Source organism: Python bivittatus, unplaced genomic scaffold (assembly GCF_059951505.1).
Source record: "Python bivittatus isolate LINGU-HERP-01145 unplaced genomic scaffold, Pbiv_v1 ctg000850_np1212, whole genome shotgun sequence".
In the NCBI taxonomy this organism is placed as follows: domain Eukaryota; kingdom Metazoa; phylum Chordata; class Lepidosauria; order Squamata; family Pythonidae; genus Python; species Python bivittatus.
The window spans coordinates 43,703,433-43,725,803 of record NW_028277112.1 but is presented as its reverse complement, the minus strand read 5'-3'; the positions used below and the strand labels follow the sequence as shown (position 1 = coordinate 43,725,803).

The window sequence follows — 22,371 nt, the reverse complement described above, 5'->3', positions numbered from 1 at the left end:
GGTCTTGGACTATAAATAAATGTTGATTAAGATTCAATTTCTGTTCACTTCAGATTTATAGAATAGGCCTATTATAGTCACCTTAGTTTACTTTCACTGGGAGGGATCTGAAATAACAGTGTTTCTGAACTGTAGCAGGACAACATGATAAACTTCCATTCTGTAGTAGGACAACATGACCAAACTTCCATTCTGTTAAGGCTCTGATACTATGTTGCCACAAGCAATTCCTAGTGATAGAAGGAAGTATCCATGTCCTGCCTATGGCTAAACATCAATTTTGGTCTGGCTGGTGAAACTGGATCATTTGAGCTGTCGCAAAACAAATTTCTGCATGTTAATGAATTTCTATATTCTTCTCTCCTTCCCCGTTCAGAATCCCAGTATAGCTGCATGCTGGGACCTACCGATACTTAGCCTACACAAAAGAATATCCATTTTAAACATTCAAAAAACATTTTTATCAGCATGGGTACATCTTTGTATAGGATGAGACAGAACAAATAGATCATCAATATGTAAAATAATCAGAATATAAAACTTACAACTTCATCTTCAAATCCTCCAGCCAACACAAGGGAGTAAGCTCCATCATTACTACGTCCATGGATTCCACCAACGTGAGGTCTATGAACACCAGCTTCACTCACCTTTAAGATAAAACAAGTAAATTTAAAATACGTTCCTATTTTTAATAGCAGAGTTATTTGGCCACAAATAACATATCAGTGCATCTAATTAAAATACTTTAATCTTGTTTTCCTGAATAAATGTATTCAAAAACTACTAAATTGTACTCAAAATGCTTCCCAGTTTCAAAAGTATTTTGTCATATATTATAGTGCTGCAGTTAAAAAGTATATTTAAAATTTGAGTCCCTAGAGCAAAGTAAACTTAGTTTTGGCCATTATCCAAGACAAAAAGTTTATCTTAGAGTAAAAATATTATCCCAGGGTCACAAAAAGTTCACTTATATTAGTTTGCTGATGGGGTTCTATCCAGTGCAACAATGGGAGAAATTCAAAAGTAACTACTAGTATAACATAAAAGCTAACTGGCCACAAATACGATATTAGAAAACCCAAGTTATAATTTATACACTCATGCAAATGACACAGCAGTGAAACAGAAGAGTAGAATACAATATATAGAAAGTATATCTACATACCTGCACTCTAAATTTCCATGTTGCCCCAACAGGAACACCAGGTATAGGTCCATAATGGTTAGAAGGAACAATAGTGCATTCCTTAGTACGGCCAACACAGGCCATGCCCTACCAACATCAGGAGAACACAGCAAACAATTAATCATAGTAGTTGTGAAACTTTATGAAGAAATACATGTTTTAGCAATGTTTTAATCCATGGCTTATTGAGATAGGGATATTCAAAAGCCGTTTTGAAAACAGGCTGTTGTTCTAGAGTCAATATAAAAATGTTCCCAAGTGGCTTTGCTCATTTTTTTGAGAACAGCTACTGTGAAATATATATACATAAATTAGCAAATTTCCTTGTTAATAGCAGCATATAAAAGACAGCATAAAAATTAAACTGTTTTTTTTTCATATGGCAGATATATTTACAGGTAGTCCTCACTTAATGTCCACTCCTTCAGAGACCACTCAAAGTTACAACAGCGCTGAACAAGGGGGACTTATAACAGGTCCTCGTAGTTGCGGCCATCGCAGTGTCCCCACGGTCACATGATTGTGATTTGGGCACTTGGCAACTGGCTCGCAATTACAATGTGGCAGCATCCAGTGATCATGTGATTGCCATTTGCAACCTTCACTGCTGGCTTTTGACAAGCAAAGTCAATAGGGAAGCCAGTAGGAGGTTGCAAATGGCAATCACATGACCGAGGGATGCTGCAACCACACGGGATTCACCAAACCACGCAACTGGGACTACCACAACTGCTGCCATTATTCAACATGGTCACATGACGTCATGCCTTATGATTGCACTGCTTAGTGATGGAGTTCCCGGCCCCAATTACTGTCAGTAGTCAGTAAGGACTACTATATTTAGATATTTTATAACATACTTTTTCAATTATGGTTTTCAGAGTTCTCCATCCAGACTAGGTAGAACAAAATCTTTCACTGGAACCAATCAACAGAATTTTTTCTAATCTGGATTAAAATTCCATTATTAACCCTTATCTCAGCCATTATTGAAGTCTCTTAGCTTCCAAAGGATTTTCATTTAGATGGTACAAGCATATATCATAAGAGGCACCATCTTAGAAGAACTATTTCTATTTATAAGAGGAAAGAGGCTTTTCTAAAAGTATAACAGCCAATTTATTAGCATTCAAATAACAGAGTGGGCAACATCCAATTGCCCCTTGGGAAAGTATCACACAACTCAGAAACCACTGGCATTTTCTCTGGATTATACACAGGCACCATGCACTGACCCTTTGGTGGCAGATACATGGAAAGCTTTTGATGAAATTCTTAACGAACAGACAGGTTCACAATGAGGCAGGGAAATCTTTCAGATACCATAGTACCAAGCTACATAACTCTTCCTAGGTTTATTAAATTGTGCCCCAGAAACAGACTAGAACCCAGTTAAGACTTTAGTTCAAATATTATCCACCTGAACAGCTCCTCTCAACAGTTTCACTGCTGTATTCTGAACTAAGTGAATATCTGAAGTACTCTTATCCAAGACCATCCATATACAAAGCATTGTAGTATTCATGCTTGAGAGTTCTGATGTTGCCAACAAAGCTAAAATAATCAAAATCAATCTACTTGCATCTAACAGGAGCCACAAATGCCACAGCAGTAATCTAAAACAATGCCAAAGATGTTGTGATATAGATAATTAACTTGTGATTCTCTAGCATAAAGGCTGGCAATCTGTTTTTTAAAACTGTAGTTACTTTTAAAAGTAACACTAAAATAATAAACATCATTTCACTTTGCCAGCAACATAGAAGGAGAAAAAGCACACTCTAAATCATTATTAGTTTCAACTCCTAATCATGATTTCAATTCCATACTATGTTTACTAAAAATCATAGTAGGGTATGATATTTAAAATGAGTCAAAAAGTGTTTGCGTCTAACATTTTTTTTGGGGGGGGAGGAGAGAGATTACTTCTGAAACAATTTTTAATTATATGAAAGTTTACACAGAGTTGGTCAATTAACTGATCAGCTAAAACTCAGATAATTCTAACCTAGCATGTAAGTAGCTAATAGTGACATCAGGTGGCCTTTCTGAGTTTTTGTTTTTGGGGATTATTTTATGTAGGAATTACTTTTCATACTTGGATTATGAAGTTATGGAGGACATGAGGGAACAATTATTATTTTGTTATTATTTTTAGATTCTTGAAATAGTCTAACTGGGCAGTATATAAGTGATGAAATAAATAAATAAATAAATGCAAACAATAACCTAGTTTGCATGTTTAGAGAGAATATATACAACAGTATCTATTTGTAAATATTATTTACCTTGCCCCAATCTCGCTGGCTGTCAGTGCAGGCAGATGGCATCTTTGCTTTCTTTTTACTTTGTTTGAGCTTTTCCCCAGCTTTTACAACTTCATTAGAATCATTTTTACAGGAAGGACAGTACCTAAAATATTAATTACTTTAAAATCTATTAAACTATAAATAAGAATAACACCAACAAATGAATTTCATGCAATATGGACCTAAAACACAGCTCCTTGTGGCTTTATATTTCTTATTTTTTCCTTTATATTTCTTGCAACTTCTTGTAAATTCCTTTCCTTCACCTCTTTTAATCCTATGGATATTATTTATTTACAGTATTGCATTTATACCTTTTTTTTTTTTTTTTTGCTCATGGTGGGATGTAATTTTATCACTATAGTATCTTGTGAGAGAGACTAGACTGCCAGATTGACTCAAAATTATCTAGTGAGCTCCATGATTGACTAAACCACCAAAGTCTCAGTTCAAGACCTATACTGTACAGGTAATCTTAGAACAACAATTGGCTTACAATGGCAATTGAGACCAGAATGTCTGTCGCTAAGTGGTGAGGTTGTGAAGTGTGACCACATCGCTTAGCAACGGCAATCCCTGCAGTCCCGGTTGCCACCATTAACTGAATTCCAAGGTCGTTAGGCGAGGCAACTTCCTGCCAGCTTCCCACAACCAAAGTCAGTGGGGAAGCCAGCAGGAAGTTGCAAGTCCCAGGCCAGCAGGCAGGTAAGTGGCTGCTGCCGGGTGGGGGAGGGAGCAAAGGGGAACACGAGGGTGAGTTGGGGAGGATGTGTAAGGGTGCGAGGGAGGGTCAGAGAGGCTGTGCAAGGCCTGGGTCAGGAAGGGTGAGGGGGGTGCACAAGAGTCACAGCACATGTAGGGAAGGGTGCATGAATGTGCGAGCGAGAGGCGCAGCACAGGTCAAGGAGGGTGCACCACACCAGTTGGGGAGGGTGCACAAGGGTGTGAGAGAGGTATGGCGAGAGTTAGGGAGGGTGCACAGGAGTGCAGGAATGGCCAGTGCAGCGCGAGTGCAGAGGGGTTGGGTGAGGATGCACGGGTGGGGAAACCTACCCCAGTGACTTGTGACATTCCCTGCCAGGTTCCCCATTGACTTTCTGGGGAAGTCAGCAGGGAAGGTTGCAAATGGTGATCACATGATCACGGGGAAGCTGCAACCAGTCATAAATGCGAACCGGTTGCCAAGCACCCAGATTGCTATCATGTGACCGCAGGGGTGCTGGGACAGCCGGAACTCTGAGGACCGGTTGTAACCACCATTCGTTCAGCGCCATCATAACTTCAAAAGGTCGCTGAACGAATGGTTGTAGGTCAAGGACTAACTGTATTTGCATATAACAGACAAAAAACCCTTCTAATTTTATTTCTGTGTTCAACTGTTCACTATCAATTATTTTGAGTATGTACTGACATCCTGACCTTGATGTCTAATACTTTTCAAAAGGCAATAGTGAACTATCTTTTAAGGCAGGAAAATGCTGGGAAGGTTACATAATGGGATCCAAGGTTAAATCAGTTACCTACCACCAACCCAATGCCAGTAAAAGAGGTGAAACAGAAATCAACAGCATCAATTGCATTTCCTTCACTGTATTAGGTAGGGCTGTTCTTCTATATCATACTTTCCCTCAAATACTGTATTAGGGTTTTGGCCTTGAAATAAACAGGGCAAGGTTAGACATAATTTGCTGCTCCTCTCTCGGCTTCAAGCTTGGATCTGACAATGTGAAATGCAAAACTAAACCATGATCCCATTTTACCACCATTCCAGCATGTGCGCCCAACAACCACTGCCAAGACACAAAGAACTAGGACAAATCTCACATATTTGTCCAATATAGGAGTTACATGAGGAAAGCTGGGATCATCACTCTCCCCTGCAGCTGCAGGTTTAGGATAAGCATCTGAATATCACATTTGCTAGCAGCTGGCTAAGCAAACAATATAACAATTATACTGCCCAAGATAATTAGGCCTTGATTTTGAGCAAGCACTACTGAATGAAATTTATCCTAATTAGACAGGTTTTGTGCTCAACAACTCCTGGATATTCTCTATGAGAAGAAAGAAAAAATATACTATCTCAGCAAATACTTGCAAAATTCATCATTCTACAAAAAATTGTGTGGTATTCCAAATTTAGCTTCTCTTTCTAAAAGACTGCAGTTATTTTGAAATTCTGAGTATTTGGGGTGAATTGCAAACAAACAATGTCCTGGTGCACACTGTTCAACAGCTTCTATTTGGCTCCTCCTGTCAGGAGTGGCTGAATGAATCACAGAGTTGAAGGTGATGAACAAACCATTGCTCTCAACTCTGAGTACAAGAGAATCAAGCCAAAGATTTCAATTTGCACATTATACTCAATAAATTACAGAAGGAACTATTGAATTTCTTTAGCAACTCTTGCTGGCAAAAAGAACAGGAACAATCAACCTACTTCACAATAAGCCTGTGGCTACTATACAGTGGCTTCAACATCTAATGTTACAGATAACATGAACTCCAAGAATTTCTACAGTTAAAAGTTTACAATTTAAAAGGATTACAATTCTGATTTCATCTGGACATAGGGGTTTAGAGTGTGTAGGAGAAAAATAATTTTCCCATTGTTTTAGCACTAGCAGGGCATTAGAATAACAATCTGTATCCATCAATTTTAATTATATTGACAATGAAACTGATTTTTGAATGTAGTTCTCTTTTAGTACAATATAAACAATCCAAAACTCATTCTTTCACTCACTGAATACATTACAAACTTTGTAATGAAGGAAGAGATTTACTGTTAGAGTCCTTTTCTGATGAATGAAAGAGTATATTTTGGAAGGTTTTTTTTAAAAAATCACATTTGTATGCCGCCCAACTCCCAATTACTCTGGGTGGCTCACAACAGTCAAAACAAGAAAATTACAATAAAACTAATTAAAAAGAAGGGAAAAAAGATATAATATAAAATTTGTTAATATTATATATTATAATATTATCTATAATGTTACAGAGGAACACATTCAAAAATCAGTTTTGTTACAAGTTCACAGTATTTAGGAAGCAATCACAAAAATTATGTTCCTTACCAGTCCTCATCTTCTGGTATTTTGCTTAATGGTGGGTTCAGGCAATATATGTGGTAGGCCATGTTACACTCATCACAGAGAAGTTGCATATGTGCATCCTGTTTTCCCCCACATAGATAACAAGAACAAAATCTACATTCTTTATTTGGGTCAGCTCTGCAGTGTTTACATTCAGGACCACTTTTTCCTGCAAAGGGGAAAAGAGGGAAAGAAGGAGAGAGGGAAATAAAGTGATGAAAAAGGGACTTGAACACTGACTACACATAACATTAACTATATAAGCAAACAACAAAAGCAAATACAATGATCACAAAGATTCCCTAGCTTGGCTTCCCGGGATGATAGCCACCAGGAAAGCAAATTTAAAATAATTGTAGGCTACCAGATAATCAATCATTCAAAGAGTACTGCCATCAGGCAATTGGGCTGTAATCCTCCCCACAGGAATAACAAATTTTTATAGGGAAGGAGTACAATAGAACTGGATCCACCTTAATAACATAGTTGTGAAAGCACATTATAAAGTATCTTACTGAAATCAAACAAATAATGTAGAAAATATTTTGCTCAGTGGATATCCAATCTATGCCAAACCTTGTCCATACTTATCTAGGCTTAAGACTAACACTGTTATTTGTCTGAAGCAGCAATGGAAGAGAAAATATGCAAACAAATTAAGATAAAAAAGGAAAGGTAGCTGCATAACAGTATCTGCATAACAATTTAAAAAGACATTTTAGTATTGACAGAGACAGAAGCATTGTTTCTCTGCTGGATACACAGAGTTTGGGTAGAGACTTGCATTAGAAGAAGATACAGTATACAAAAACCCAGACACAGAAATCTTATCTTGGGAGTTTTTTAACCTAGAGAAATTATTCAGAATAATGGCAATTCCCAGGGATTTACTGAATTTCTAATATTCCTACAACATACATCCCAAAGTCTTGCGCTTATGAAATGTGCACCACTACTTCCTTTGAAGTATTTGAACACAGAGAGAATTAAAGATAAATAAAGCTAATATTCAAATATTAAGAAAGAAATAAGAAATGGTGATCTGGACGACTGCAAAATACCACCACTGCTAGCCACTCCTAGGTCAGCTAACAGTCCTTCTCTAGTGGACTATCTAGTATAATTAATCATTTTATTTGTGAGAAAACCAAAACACATTTAACACAGATTAAGGAGGGACTCAAATTCTCTAACCAATGAAAGTGTACCCCAGTTAGGAGGATGCATTCTGACCGATTTTATAACAAAAATGTAGTGTTGCTAAAAGAAAAGAAAGGCCATGTACTATGAGGTGTTCACTGTTACTGGACAGAGTGTATCTGCACAGAAAGTTGGATCATAAATTGTTGGTGTTTTAATGCCCTGGAATAGAAATTCAGTCAAGACTTTACTACATTACTAGAAAATGTGCATTGTCTTACTCATTTCCCAGAATGCCTATAGAAAATTTTCTTTAGTTGGTAATTCAGTTCTGCCATCTGAATCCCTTGCATCTATAGTTTTTACTGGGGATGAAAGAGTGATTTGGTTCTTATAGTTGCACTATGTGTCTCCTCTTCTCATGAATGTGGATGGGCTTTATTTTTATTTTAACCAGTATCTTGTCTAAGGAATCACCAAAAGACCTCTTTCCTTGAAGGCACTGGAGGATAATATTGACTTAGAATTTAGCATTTATATTCCAAGTCTTCAGCCACAGATGTCTGCAAATGACATTTGAAACAATGGCTTTGGTTGAGAACTGCACTGAATATAAGTTGCTGTTGACTGTGAAAGCTGCAGTTTTGGATAGTCTGCTAACACTTTGTAGGAAATCATCTCCAAAAATTTTTTTCCACCACAGAATCACAGCTCAAACACAGATGAGGCTTCCACCACTTAAACTGCTAAAGCATTGGCCTCATGAGACTTATTCAAAGGAATGTAACTACATCTGTTGTTGGGATGTTTGGGTATGTGATCCCCATCATTTGGCATTACTAACCTGGAAACCAAGGATATCACTGTGGCATTTAACAGTGGGACTTTTAAAGCCTTGGAGGTGGCCTGCATTTGCTACAGTGGAAGACCTTTTCTTTGTACCTTTAAAGATCCAGTCGACTTTGATCATTCTTTTCAGTATATCTAGGAAGGAAAGGCTCACCAATGGATCTGGCATTGTAAAGAATGCTTTGATCTCCCCTAGGTCCAAAAGTGGATTTGTAAGTGGCTAGGATTAGGCTACTTTGAGGCTGCTGGTCTATAGCCCTTGGCCAGGAATGTGAAATCACATTGAAAAAATACCTGCACCAAGTGCCTGGTAGGCATTTTTTCATCTCCCTAAAATATCTTTCCTTCCTCACCAAGGACCTGGGGAAAAGATGATTCTTGGGGCAAGTGGAAGAAAGCTGCTTCGGCTGGTTATGTCTCCTGGAGAAGGTGCTGCTGAAGAATGGCAGCCCAAACCATCTGAACAATCTTCCAATATGTCCTCTTCCCCCATAACATCTTTTCTTTCCTAGAAACTCAATCAATTAGTAATTTACTATGGTGGTCAGGAATGAAGAAAGATTGCTCTCTGGTGCCACCTTGGTCCTATAAAAGACAATTATTTGGTTCTGCATGTCAGAACATTGGGAAGAGAAACCTAGCTAGAGATAACTTTCAGACATAAGAAAAATACTGAGGTATTAGCAGAAGAGGTTGCCCGAGTAAGCAGAGTTTAAGTATACGGCAGTGATGGCATAAATGTGCAAACCTTTGCAGACAGTAAAACTGTTGTCTTCTGATTTTCTCTACAAATACCTTTGCACAAATCACGCTATTAAAATACATACTCCTGTAATATAAACTTATTTCTATGAACTGTATATGTATTTGCTTATATGAAACAATATATTTTGTAATCAAATATATTTCTTTAAAAAATACAATGTTTAAAACACTATTCAAAAATGGGAAACCTTTCATATGCATGCAAAATACCTACTTTTGAACTCTCCATCTGCAAATGTCAGTGGATATGCTCCTGGTTTTTCAATCTTGTATATTTCCTCTATAAAACGGAGTTTGCAATCATTTATTACATCTTCTGGGCCTCTGAAAATTAAGGAACAAAAGATTCAACTCAATTTCCCTCATTCTAATTTTAATACTGTCCAGTGCAATACAACAAGGCTACATGAAATTACTGGTAGCAGTTTTAACTTTACAAATATATTATATTCTTGAGTAAGATTCACTGACTGAATTAAAAACTAATAAAAAGCATGCCTCAGACCTCCATTCTGAAAGAAGAAGAGGAGGAGGAGGAGGATCATACAACGGATATATATAGTATTAGCAACCAATTACATATTAACAGCTGTATTAAGAAAAAAATCACAAATATCTAATGTTATCAACTGGAAAACAAATTAACAATACAGGCACAACCAACCTAAATTTTATTCATTTTAACATATACAGTACATTTAATGATCAATATGGAAATAAATACAATTAAGCAAAGTACTGTCAAATACCCCCTATAAACTCATATGATGCCAAAAGAAATGGAACCAAGTAAAGAAAGATATTAATATGCTCAAGGGAATATATGTTCAAAGAGCCAAGAATTAAGCATATTCAGAAATCATAGAAAATCAAAGAAAAAAGAATCAGGGAACAAGAGGGTAGCATAGCTGATTGGCTGACATCTAAATCAGGACACTGAAGTTAAAGAAGAGGACTTTCGATTATAGGTCTCATTCATTTTAGTGGACAAGTAAAATATGTTCATTTCTTTCAGTGTAATTAAATGGACAAATATAGTCAACTCCAGCAGGAAATACTTGTTATATATTCAGAGCACAATACTGTATATTTTAATTAATTAATTAATTACTGTGTCGTTTAATTAATGAAACTCAGAGTAGTTTAATTAATGTAATACGCTTACTGGTTAGCCTGCCTGTCACAATATAATATGCAAGAGTTCCATACAGAGAAGCATAAGCATAACAACCTAACTTGCTTAATTTTTCCTCCTCAAAATTCAGTGTTTTATTTAAAAAAAATCAGGTCACTCCCACATAAATATCCCTTCACATAAATCCTTTATTAGTATTTCATGTTGCTTTATGGGCAATGCTGACATGCGTATTTAGACCTAGTTTTCATCATGAATTGCAGCACACCATTTTAACAGATTGCCAGCAACAAAGTTTACTTAAATTTGAAATAAACTTCATATTTCTTTATGAAATACCTGTAATAGTTTCTGTATTTGGGTTTTTTTAATGATTGGAATGGTTCTTAGTAACTGTCAATAGATTTTTCAAACTTTATTTATCTATTTATTTTATATGGCTACTCACTTGCTAACTGTAGCATTAGGTGGGCAAAAGTGACTCAAATATATCAGGATTTATAAGATATCCCAAATCTAGTTGCTTCTGGATTTTCTTCAGTATTACCAAGCATTAGCTTTATGGATACACTTCCAGGAACGAATGGAGGTGTTTCCATGAAGACTATTGAAAACTTATGAAGAACATTATCTTCTCTAACGTATTCAGAGAGATATTCAAAGTCTGCTGATGCAAGAGAAAATAAATTCTTAAGGTCATAACTGTGCTGCTTTTCACTAATATCCATTTTTGCAGATATGTTCATCATATTCATTATTCTTTCTGGATTTACAGCAGGGTTCTTTTATTTCAGGGTATCGGCAGTCCTCTGCCACCACAATGAAGATCAGAACATTGCCAAAATGTTTCATTCCACAGGATTATGAGAACTGCTGAAATAAGCATAATTAGAGGGAAAGAAAACTAATGAGCTGGTGACTTGTTTCAGCTCTCTCAAAAGCTTGATGCAAAGTGGAAAAAATATTTAAACTGAGGAGAAAGGGGGAAGAACACATACTAATGACAACCAAGCATACACCTCCTCCTGTTACCACTTGTCCAAACATAACACTGCTCTGCTAATTCAGCCATTTTTTCTGTGACTGAGTAATTTTTCTTGTCTAGCTAAGCACAATTCTGAGAACTAAGTCTATTTTGCACTTGGGAACATTGATAACACTAAATAAGAAAATACTTCCCTCTGGAAAGCAAAAATTACCACAGTGCAGTACTCTATTTGCATACACTTATTTCTGAAAAGCAAAAAATCTGGCAAATCAGAAGCATACCATAGTTGAAACACTGCTTCTTTCTATGTTCCTGAAACACAGAAATCACTACATTACTGTAATATTTCTCGTATATAGTTCATTTTTGTAATTTCATAGTATTTTTAAAAACAAAAATCTAAGAATCCTAATTTCTATATAAATTCACTACTGAATCAAAGTGTCCATAGTGCTACAGAACCAAACCTATTATGAAGAAAATAAGGCTGTGATTTCTGTTCAGTTATCAATAGTAGGCCCTAATGAACTCAATGGAATTTATTGCTGAGCAGATTTCTCCAGAATTGCAGTTTAAGTATCCCAAATAATAGATGGAAAGAGAAAAACATGAGTGAGAGCCAGTGTGGTATAGTGATTAAGGTGTTGAGCCAGAGGCAGAAAGACCCAGGTTCTAGTCCACTCCCAACCATGGAGGCTCATTGGGCGACTTTGGACTAGTCACTCTCTCTTTATCCAACCTACCTCACAAGTTATTGTTCTGGGGAAAAATAGGAGGTGAGAGTACTACGTATGCCATCTTGAGTCCCAAAATGAGTCCCAAAACTTTCCTAGAGTTCTGAGCCACCTAGCAGATCTAACTAGGCCAGTCTATGCCTCAGATAGGTCTAAGCTAGCTACCTTTCACCTTCAGACAAGATTTCCAACTTGGTACACCTGTTCTTATCACTCACCATATTAGCAAGGAAAACCAGAAGTCCACTTATGTGCCAGTTAATATCCTGGGGCAGGTGTAAGCTCTCTAGTGCTGAGATATCTGATGCATCTACACAGCTTGCTGCTTAGTATTTGGATCCACTAAAGACTCATAGGCCATACATTTGCAGCTCCCTGTCAGGACTGGAGAGCTCTGTCAAGGTACCACTGTAGGACCAACCAGACCTACCACCTGTTCATGCCTCTCCTTCTGGCACTTCCATGTGCTCTTGCCACCACTTTGGAGATGGGAAGGAAAGCCACTGATGCCCTCTTTAGTGGGTTTCATCTTGTCATGGCCAGCTACTGTGATCTGATTTTCTCTTTACTTTATGTGTTCTACACCACTCAAAGTAGAGTAACTGGCAATGGAAAAAAGCAACCCAAAAGAGAGACAAGTCTCACTCTCAACTGCCACATTCCAGGCAATTTTCTTCAGGGGAAACAGAACATAGAAAAGAAGATGCTTCTTTGGCAAGTAATAACTGCCATGGATGCTTCCCACCAGTCTGTATCACCACGTGACTGGTCTCTGAAAACAAATACGCTTTTACTCTTCTGCAGACAGCAGAGTAAAGACTGAGAAAGAGGGTTTACCTTCTATCAGATGTCAAAACTCTTAATCCCTGTCTTCTAGCTAGAAAAGATGGGGTCGCCCATTTCTATGAGCTCATCTTCGGGTGACTGAGAAACAATGAAAATAAACATCTGGCTTGTATCTTTATTCTGTTCTGTATTCTTGGATTGACTTTGAAGAGAAATCTAATCTCTCTCTAGGAACAGAACTTCACATTGGTAGCCCCTCCAAATCAAAATCAATATAAAATACAAATAATTTTAAAGTACTTATTTTTAGTCAGAAATAAAAGATCATATTCCATTATGAAAAAGATAAGTAGCACTGAAAGAATACACTGACTGTGATCCACAGAAAAGTTCTATTTGAAACTGAAATAATTTAGAACAATGTAGAATGCAGTATTACTCAATAAAATCTTACCCCAGCATAATTTTGGCATAAACCTCTTTGTTAGTCCTTGAAATTTCCCTCAGAGAGGTAATTTCTGCATCAAACCAGAATCCTCTTTCTTCTGGACTCTCTACATTGTAATTAACCATCACCATATCACCCACATGTAATTCGTTCCACTTCAAAATAGCTCTTGCTCGAGGCCGCAGATTATGGACAGTCATTTCCACAATGCCGCTTTCTGGATATCTTGAAGAAAGAATAAAAGCAAAAGTTATAATAACCTCAACATCATAACACAGATTTAAAAAATATCTATACTGTAGTAAAACACCTTTAAAAACATATGGTATAATCAAGCCCAAGATATATGGGAACCTGCTTTTGAAACTTAGGGGAATTTTACTGACACAGTGAGAAGTGTTGTCCAAAGGCCATGATTGCATATGAAGGATTGTGAAGATGCTTAAAGTCTTCAGTGGTGGTCTTATATTTAAAGATTGTGAGACATACTAATAGAACTGAGCTGGCCTTTAACTGTAACAAAATAAATACTGCTGGGACATCAATATAATTCATTTATAGAACAAGTGTTTTTATTTTCTCAATGTATCTCTAAACCAGTTAACATAAATCTGATTAACTACTTTATTTTGAGATATACAGAAAAACAGTAGACTCACTCCAGTTCTAAAAATGTATTTGGAAATAAGTCCTAGTAATTTCAGTAAAACATAAGACTCAGAATTTCAGTGACATTGCAGTTTGCAAAAGTAATTATAACAAAAGATCTCAAGAGGCATCTAAAATTGCAGTTAATGTTTCAACAACAAATAGTAGTAGGCCAATATTGAGACATTTTAGATCAAAGTTCTTACATGTCCAATTACACTTTTTAAACTTTAAACACAAATCCATATCATATGATTAATAGTTATCAAATGTTTAGAGCTTTGGGAGATTGCTGTTCTAAGAAATAGAAAACCAAAGACCACTTGGCTGCATAAATCGAGTTATACAACTACTTATAAGAACAGATTAAAGATATTTTTGAAAACTACCTCTGTATCAATAAAACAAACAAACAAACAAACAAGATCCATTTAAATAGGATGGAAGCAACTACTTCCCCACATTCCATGTTGCAGATTAACACTTATGATTATGACATATGATCACAACTATTTCTGGTTATTATCAGTTAGCAAAAAAGGCTCTTAAAATAAAAAGATGAAATACAGTGTCAATGGAATTCAGTATCTAACCCTTGAAAACTCCTAGAATTCCACTTCAGCAAACAACTTTTACAGTGTTGCATTTTATAAAACAAGCATGGGGTTCTTTTGGCCCTCAGACCATTGTATTATCCATCCATCCATCCATCCATCCATCCATCCATCCATCCATCCAGCCAGCCAGCCAGCCAGCCAGCCAGCCAGCCAGCCAGCCAGCCAGCCAGCCAGCCAGCTGTCCCTCCTCCTCAAGCTCTTCCTTCCTAAAGTACATGTTAAGAAGATAAGCTACTTTCACACCAAGCAGCATGAAAAATCAGGAAACTGCTCATGGAAGGAAAAATTGTTTCCTTGCAACAAGGATAGTTCCATTCCTTCTTCTATTTTGTAATAAAGAAACTTGATTTCTCATCCTTTCCATTTGTCCTGAATGGAAAATCAGCAAAGTATGCCCAGCCGAATGGAACGTGCTTATTCCTCCAGGAAAACAGATCCTATGTCCCACAATCAACACAGCCCTTGGATGTAAAAAGCTTGTAAAAGTTAAATAAGTTTCTTTTCATACAAATTGTAATTCATATACTATTTTTAAAACAATGCACTAACAGGCAGAAACTAATCTAACTTCTACACTTCTGCATGCCAAACAGTAATTAAAAACTGCACAATAAGGGGTAAAAATCTGAATAAGGTACATATAGCTCATACTAATGACCCTGAAATCTTATGGTATCAGGGTCTTTTAAGTCTAGGTTGAAAGACGAAAATGTGGAACCTAATGAAAATTTTATTTATTTAGATGAGTTATATACTCTCTCAAATATCTTGGGGCAGCTTACACATAAAACAATAAACAAAAAATAGTTACCATAAAATATAACATTAATACAAAAATTCTGCTAAAGCTACCTAACAGACAGTCGCATTGGACAGGAACTCAAATCCTCATGCCTGGGGGAAAGCCAGGTCTTTCAGGCTTTAGAAAAGGTAGGCTGGGTTGTGGCTACCCAAATCTCAGGGGAATGCTATTCCATACAGCACACGCTGACATGCATTATTTAAGAGGTGAAACCCAGAGCATGCCGACTCCTTTGGATCATATCAGATGGGAAGAGCTGCAAATAACTCAGCCTTGTACCATGATGGTTTGAAAGGTGATAACCAACACCCTAAATTGCACCCAGAAGCCCATTGGCAACTAATGCAGTTCACAAAATAGAGATGTATACGGAGTTACACCTGTAACTACTCATGCCGCTACATTCTGGACCAGCTGCAGCTTCCAAGAAGTCTTCAAGGGCAGCCTTGTAGAACATGTTACAGTAATCCAGATGAGAGGTGAGCAATGCATGAATTACAGTGAGTAGGGCCTCTCCAGGAAAGGGCACAAACATTGCACAAGATGGAATACATAGAGGACAGAGAAAAAGGGCTTAAGGGTCAGAAGAAGAGCCACTACCAAGGCAATGGTCACATAAAAAGGGCTTGAGTCTAGGGCAAGAATGTAACATGAATAAATGTTTCAGACAAGCCCTAGTTCACACGAATATAAAGGAAGGAAGGGGGCAAGCACATTCAGACCTGCAAGATTCTGTTACTATAGCTTTACAATGACCTACATAGCATTGGTTTCCTAGTCTGATCTACCTTGAAGAGCTGACAGAATGGTACACAGGCCATCCAAGCCATGGCTACCACCTGCTCTTCAAGCAGGTGTCTGGAGTAATGCAAGCCAATTCAGAAAATCTTTGCTTCCAGGAGGTTCCAACATACAGAACCACTCAGGTTTTACTAGGGTTGAGCATAAGTTTGTTTCTCTCCACCCATGCCCCCACAGCCTCCAGTTACTGAGTGAGAACCTTAATGGTATCACTTGGCAGCAAGAAGTTGAGATGTATAATTGGGTATCATCAGCATACTGATATTTAATCCCATGCCAACAGATGACCCAGTAGCCTCATATAGATGTTAAACAGGAGTGGAGAGAGAAGCAAGCGCTGAGGTACTCCACAAAGCAAGAGTCAAGGGTTGAATCTCTCCCTGCCATCAACACTGACTAGAACTAATCTTGAAAGAAGGAGAGCCATCGCAACACCATGCCTTCACTCCCAATCCCCTGAGCTGGTCCAGAAGGATATCATGATCTGTGGTATTGAAGGCCACTGAGAGATCAAGGACAGCCAGGATGGATGCACCATTCTCATTCCAGTCCCACTAGGGGTCATCCAGAAGTGCAATCAATGCCATCTGATACTATCTCCAGGCCTGCAGCCTGACTGAAAGGCCTCCAGATAATCTGTTTCCAGATAATCTACTGACAGACCACTTTCTCAATAATCTTGCCCCAAAAGGGAAGGCTGAAGACAGGTCTGAAATTATCCAACACTAATCAGAACCAGGGATGGCTTGCTGAGGAAGGGGCAGACCACTTCTTCCTTAAGAACAGGTGGAACCACCTCTTTACTTAAGGATGAATTGCCACCACCTAGACCCAACCATACATCATCTCCCAGGAGGCCTTGATCAGCCAGGATAGATGGTTACACTCAGAGCTCCAAGGACCAGGTCCACTTCCTTAGGATCAATAGACTCAAATCCTTCTCAGGTAACCACACAAGACTGTGTGTGAGTCAACTCTACAGGACTCGCACAGCTGGATTCCAACTCAAAATAAATCCAAGGATTTTATCCAATAGATGTCTTGAACGATTTTCACAACAGCTGCTCAGATGATCTTCTCATCCCTCCCTCCCAAGGAGAGAATGAGTTACCTTAAACAGGGCTGCAGAACATCAAACTGCAGATGCAGTAAGAGTACAAAAATATACAGATGGTCCCCTGCTTACAAACTTTTGAGTTGCAAACTTTCGTCGATATGAACAAGATGGACCTGGAAGTCGGGAGAAGGCAGGAAAGGGTTAGTTTCCAGTGTGCCACAAACTAGCCCTTACCCACCTTCTCCTGCATTCTGGGAGGTTGGAAGTTTGCATTGGAGATCTTGGAAAGGGTTAGTTTACTGGGTGAGCAGGAGAGGCGGCTGTGGCTCCCTGGGTGAAGGGATGAGCTAGTGGGGTGCGGCACACCCTGTCGCCGGGTGAGGCAGGAGAGACAGCAGTGGCTCCCACAGCGCCCTCCCCTTCGCCCAGGAAGCCACCGCTGCCTCTCTTGCCTCACCCAGTAAACTAATCCTTTCCAGGAACTCCAACACAAACCTCAAACCTCCCGTATGCAGTGGGCCATAAACTAACCCCTTCCTGCCTTCTCCTGTCTTCTGGGAGGTTGGAGGTTTGCGTTGGAGTTTACAGTGTGCATTGGGAGGCTGCAATCTTTAGCCTTCCTCCTGCAAGGGCCAACAGTTTCCAATATGAGCTGCAGAGCACACGTTGTGCCTGTGCTCGTCCCTCTGCTTCCTCCAGTTCTGCTGCCACCTTGAACAGCGCCTCCTGCACACTGCTCCCTTCTCCCAGGGAGCCACTACTGCCTCTCCTGGCAACAGAGTGTGCCACGCTCCACCAGCTCATCCCACTGCGCTTTCCACAGTCTGCATGCTATTGCTCCTAGCATTGGTAGCAGAAGACAGGACTCCTCTGCCCATACAGCTGCCCTGCCTCCTGCCTCCTGCCTTTTTTTTTTTTTTTTACTTTTTACAGTACTTTTTACTTGGTTGGACTTACGAACAAAATGGATTTACAAACAGCTTCTTGGAACATAACCTGTTCATAAGTACAGGACTGCCAGTATCTGTTTGGCCACTCTTATCACCCCACTGTAATCCTTAATGAACATTCTTACTCATGTTTGGTAGACTTGCTCTTCACTTCCCTCCAGCAGCGCTCTAGGCATCTCTTCTGCCGTTTCATTTCTCAGAGCTCCTCTGAGAACCAGGGGACCCTTTGAGATCCACATGCATAGAAAATCATACAGGTGCAATCTAACCCAAGACTTCAGCCACTATCTCGTTCTAAAACGAGACTAAGCTTCAGCTGAATTATGCACAGATCCTTGGGAACTTTCCCAAGTGCCCTCTGAAACCCAGTAGGGTCCATCCAGTGGGCCAATCCAATGGGTCTTTCCTCTCTGCCACAGGGAGCTGGTACAGAAAATTCTAAAGCAATCAAAAAGTAATCTGTCCATGACAACAGAGACAACCCCCAACTCCTGATCAAGTCATCACTGCCCTGAGATAAAAACCAGATCTAACATGTGACCCCACTGAGTATCAGGCCCTCAATTATTCGGGTCATGTCCATGGTTGAAATATGCAATTTCAGTACTGAAGTTTTTAGCATTGAGAATAATTACCTTAAATAAAAGGCCTGGGAACCCCTGGCCCCCAAGTCATTATCATCCAACACGGAAAGCCTCAAGCAAAGCATCTCCTAGTCTCTGAAATTCCATTCCTCAAAGTGCAAAAGTCACTGAGTCTTTTATAAAATAAGACGCAGCAAGCATCTTTTTCAATACAAGCAGCAGCAACGTAATCTTTCCCCATTTTTCTCTGCAGGGAAATGAGCCTGTTTTTATTTATATAAAGATTTCTGTTCCAGTTTTCCAGTTTTCATGCATTATTCAGTGGAAGATCTTTCCCTGGCAAAGCTTCACACATTTGATAGCACTGGGTTGGGAGAGGGTGCAATGTAGTCCCCCTGAGGAGGGATAAGTTTCCTCACCCTGCTGTTTGGAATGATGGTGTACAAAGTATGGACTGAATAAAAAGCATTATTTCATATTGTAATCTAGGTAGAAATCCAAGTGAAGTCTGAAGATTAAAGCCAAGGGTTGCATTTCTTTGATTTTTTTTTTTGTGCTTATTTTTAAAACAATATTTGAAAAATTAAATGTGCTGCACAAAAACATTTGAACTCTTGCAATTACATTTTTGTGACAATGTTAACATTCATACACATAATCAACATCAAAGGAAAAGAAAATACACAGTCTATACTGCAATAAGCACTTTTTCCGATGCTACTAGCAAAGTAAAAAGCATAATATTCTTCATATAATCATAATCTTTACTTTCATCTAATATTTAGCACAGTAATATGGGTACTAACTAATTCAGGCCCACATCATGTATGGGCAACGTATATCACCTGAACTGAGCCCTAGGCTGCTCACAAATTGAAAGAGATTACAGTACAGCACTGCATTTCAATAGATTACAGGACATAATAAATGGCAATTCAAATTTCAGACCACCAATAAAATTAATGATCTATCTTCCAATTTCCATTTGTTTGTATCTCAAATTGTTCTAAAGAAACAAATGGAACAGCTATCTGGAAGAATGTGAATATGGTTTACAGATGACATTGTGAACATAAAACTGTGAGAAAAAATACTGTATCTTTTTACTGGGATAACATATCTGCTAGCCAAACACAGCATGTAACGTCTGTAAGAGAGATAACTGTAATGTGCTTTATAGTGGAATACATGCATTATACTTATTTTTGCCCATGCTAAATTAAGGAAACTATCATGGGAGAAATTACTATAAAAAATCAAGCTATGTCAAAACTAGTGGATTAGAAGGGACAGTTGAGCATAATGTTCCTTCTCATTTAAACCACAGATCAAAAAATGAAAAAAAAAATGCCTTTCTTCCCATCTAAAAATGTAGCTTATTGAGAAAAATTTTAAATTTAAACAAATGGTTGTTTACCATGTCCAAACCAACTAATCATGATTTCATGAACTCCCAAGTCAGGATTAAAACACAATATATTACAAACTTACATACATTGTTCTAAATTCAGTGAAATTGACTTCTGCAAAGACTTAAATAGTATTGTGCTATTAAACTCTAAGACAGGAGTTGAAAGTGTTGTTAAGTATGTACATTTATGTATGTATAATATAAGACTGCATACATTTACTATTCATTCACCAAAAGTACAATTTTGAATGCATTTTGATACAATTTGAAAAATTTAGTAAGAGGGTGGGTGAGGCAGAGGGGAAAGACAAAAAAGCTATTAAGAACAGCCTTAAGAAGTCAAAGGAAGCAGGTTTGAAGATCATGGGGATGGACATAAAGGGGTGGAGAGCATAAAAGTGAAGCAGCACTGATACTGATTATATAATTTAACTATTAATCTTGATTGTTCAAATCTTTTGTAATTAAATGGTAGAAAATGAGATGTAGAAAAGTGAAATTGGACTCTATTTCTCTCTATAAACACTTAAAACATTTATTAATATATTTCTAATTACAAAATTTAAGCTTTAAGCTACAACAATGGAATGTAGTATTTACAACGCAGCACTGCAGTAAGTACATAAAATATAAAAAGCAGACAAGCAAACAAAAGGAATTCTCATTCCAATTTTAAAATACAAAGGCCAACTAGTTCAGCTAAAACATGAGAGCCAAGAATGAAGCAAGACTATGATTATCTAATTTAGTGTATTCTGCATAGATATTATTACTGTTATAACCTATACACATTTTTTTAAAAACATACTTTTCAGTTATTTTATGATGTAAAGCACACACATACTATATCTGGTTAGTTTAAAAAATGCTTGAAAATAAAGGCAAACTGATGATGTATTTAAATAGTCTGCATCTTGATTCATTCAAAATAACAGTCTTAGGGTAGAAAACAGGTCACAAAAATCAAGATTTTAATGGATAAATATATTTAATTAAAGTACATTACTATATTCAATTTAATTTAGTAAAAAAGAAAGTCCTCAAAATTCAGTATAGATACATGTCTCTCTGAAAGCTTAACCCTACCAAGCCTGCTTCTAATTTTAAATATTAATGTTAACAGCAGAACTCTCGTGTGTGCTTCCATCTCTATGGAAACCTTTCTTAGCAATTGGTTGCCCATTAAGAAAAGACTATCAGCTTTCCTTGACCATAGGCTGCATTTGTACATTTGTATTACGTGATTCAGATAAAAATGTTAATCCTACATGAATTTTCTAAAAAAAACTTTCCTGAAACAAAAGATTTTAGACTCTTTTCATCCTTTTCTCACCTATTCTTTAGTTGAAGATAACTATATTACATTCACCACTTGGATCCACAACAAAAACCAATAATCTCTGTCTATGTATAAATTATTTCAGAATTTAATATAGCCTTTAATCTTACATAGTTTCCTTGAATCTACACCAATTATTTATAGAAGGTCCAAATATTAAACATCAAGTTAACAAAATTTAGCAAGAGATTTGTTTTCAAAAATGAGCTTGCATGAACAGTCTCTCCTATCAACCTATGTAAGACAAAGAACATTAATGCAAGGGTGCGTTTTAAATAATCTACACCAATTATTTATAGAAGGTCCAAATATTAAACATCAAGGTAACAAAATTTAGCAAGAGATTTGTTTTCAAAAACGAGCTTGCATGAACAGTCTCTCCTATCAACCTATGTAAGACAAAGAACATTAATGCAAGGGTGGGTTTTAAATAATCTACACCAATTATTTATAGAAGGTCCAAATATTAAACATCAAGGTAACAAAATTTAGCAAGAGATTTGTTTTCAAAAACGAGCTTGCATGAACACTCTCTCCTATCAACCTATGTAAGACAAAGAACATTAATGCAAGGGTGGGTTCCACATCCCGCACAGAGATATGCATAGGTATGTGAAAAAGATTGGCATAGTTAGGTCTAACAGTGAGAATCATCTGCCAGAACAAAGGGAAAACCAAGTCAAAGCAATCTCCATTTCATCCCAAAAAGTGAATAAGGAATGTC

At 37.6% G+C, this 22,371-nt stretch overlaps 1 protein-coding gene across 1 annotated transcript in view; it reads right to left on the bottom strand.

The window, feature by feature from the left end:
- Positions 1–22,371, bottom strand: part of UHRF2 (ubiquitin like with PHD and ring finger domains 2) — a 77,296-nt gene that overhangs the window by 23,154 nt on the left and 31,771 nt on the right. Inside the window, exons 4-9 of the mRNA XM_088130216.1 lie at positions 13,445–13,663; positions 9,562–9,671; positions 6,576–6,762; positions 3,478–3,601; positions 1,169–1,276; positions 546–650 (exon numbers count right to left, since the gene is read on the bottom strand). Coding sequence (XP_087986342.1) covers positions 546–650; positions 1,169–1,276; positions 3,478–3,601; positions 6,576–6,762; positions 9,562–9,671; positions 13,445–13,663 — 853 coding nt within the window. The remainder of the gene's footprint in view (positions 1–545; positions 651–1,168; positions 1,277–3,477; positions 3,602–6,575; positions 6,763–9,561; positions 9,672–13,444; positions 13,664–22,371) is intronic.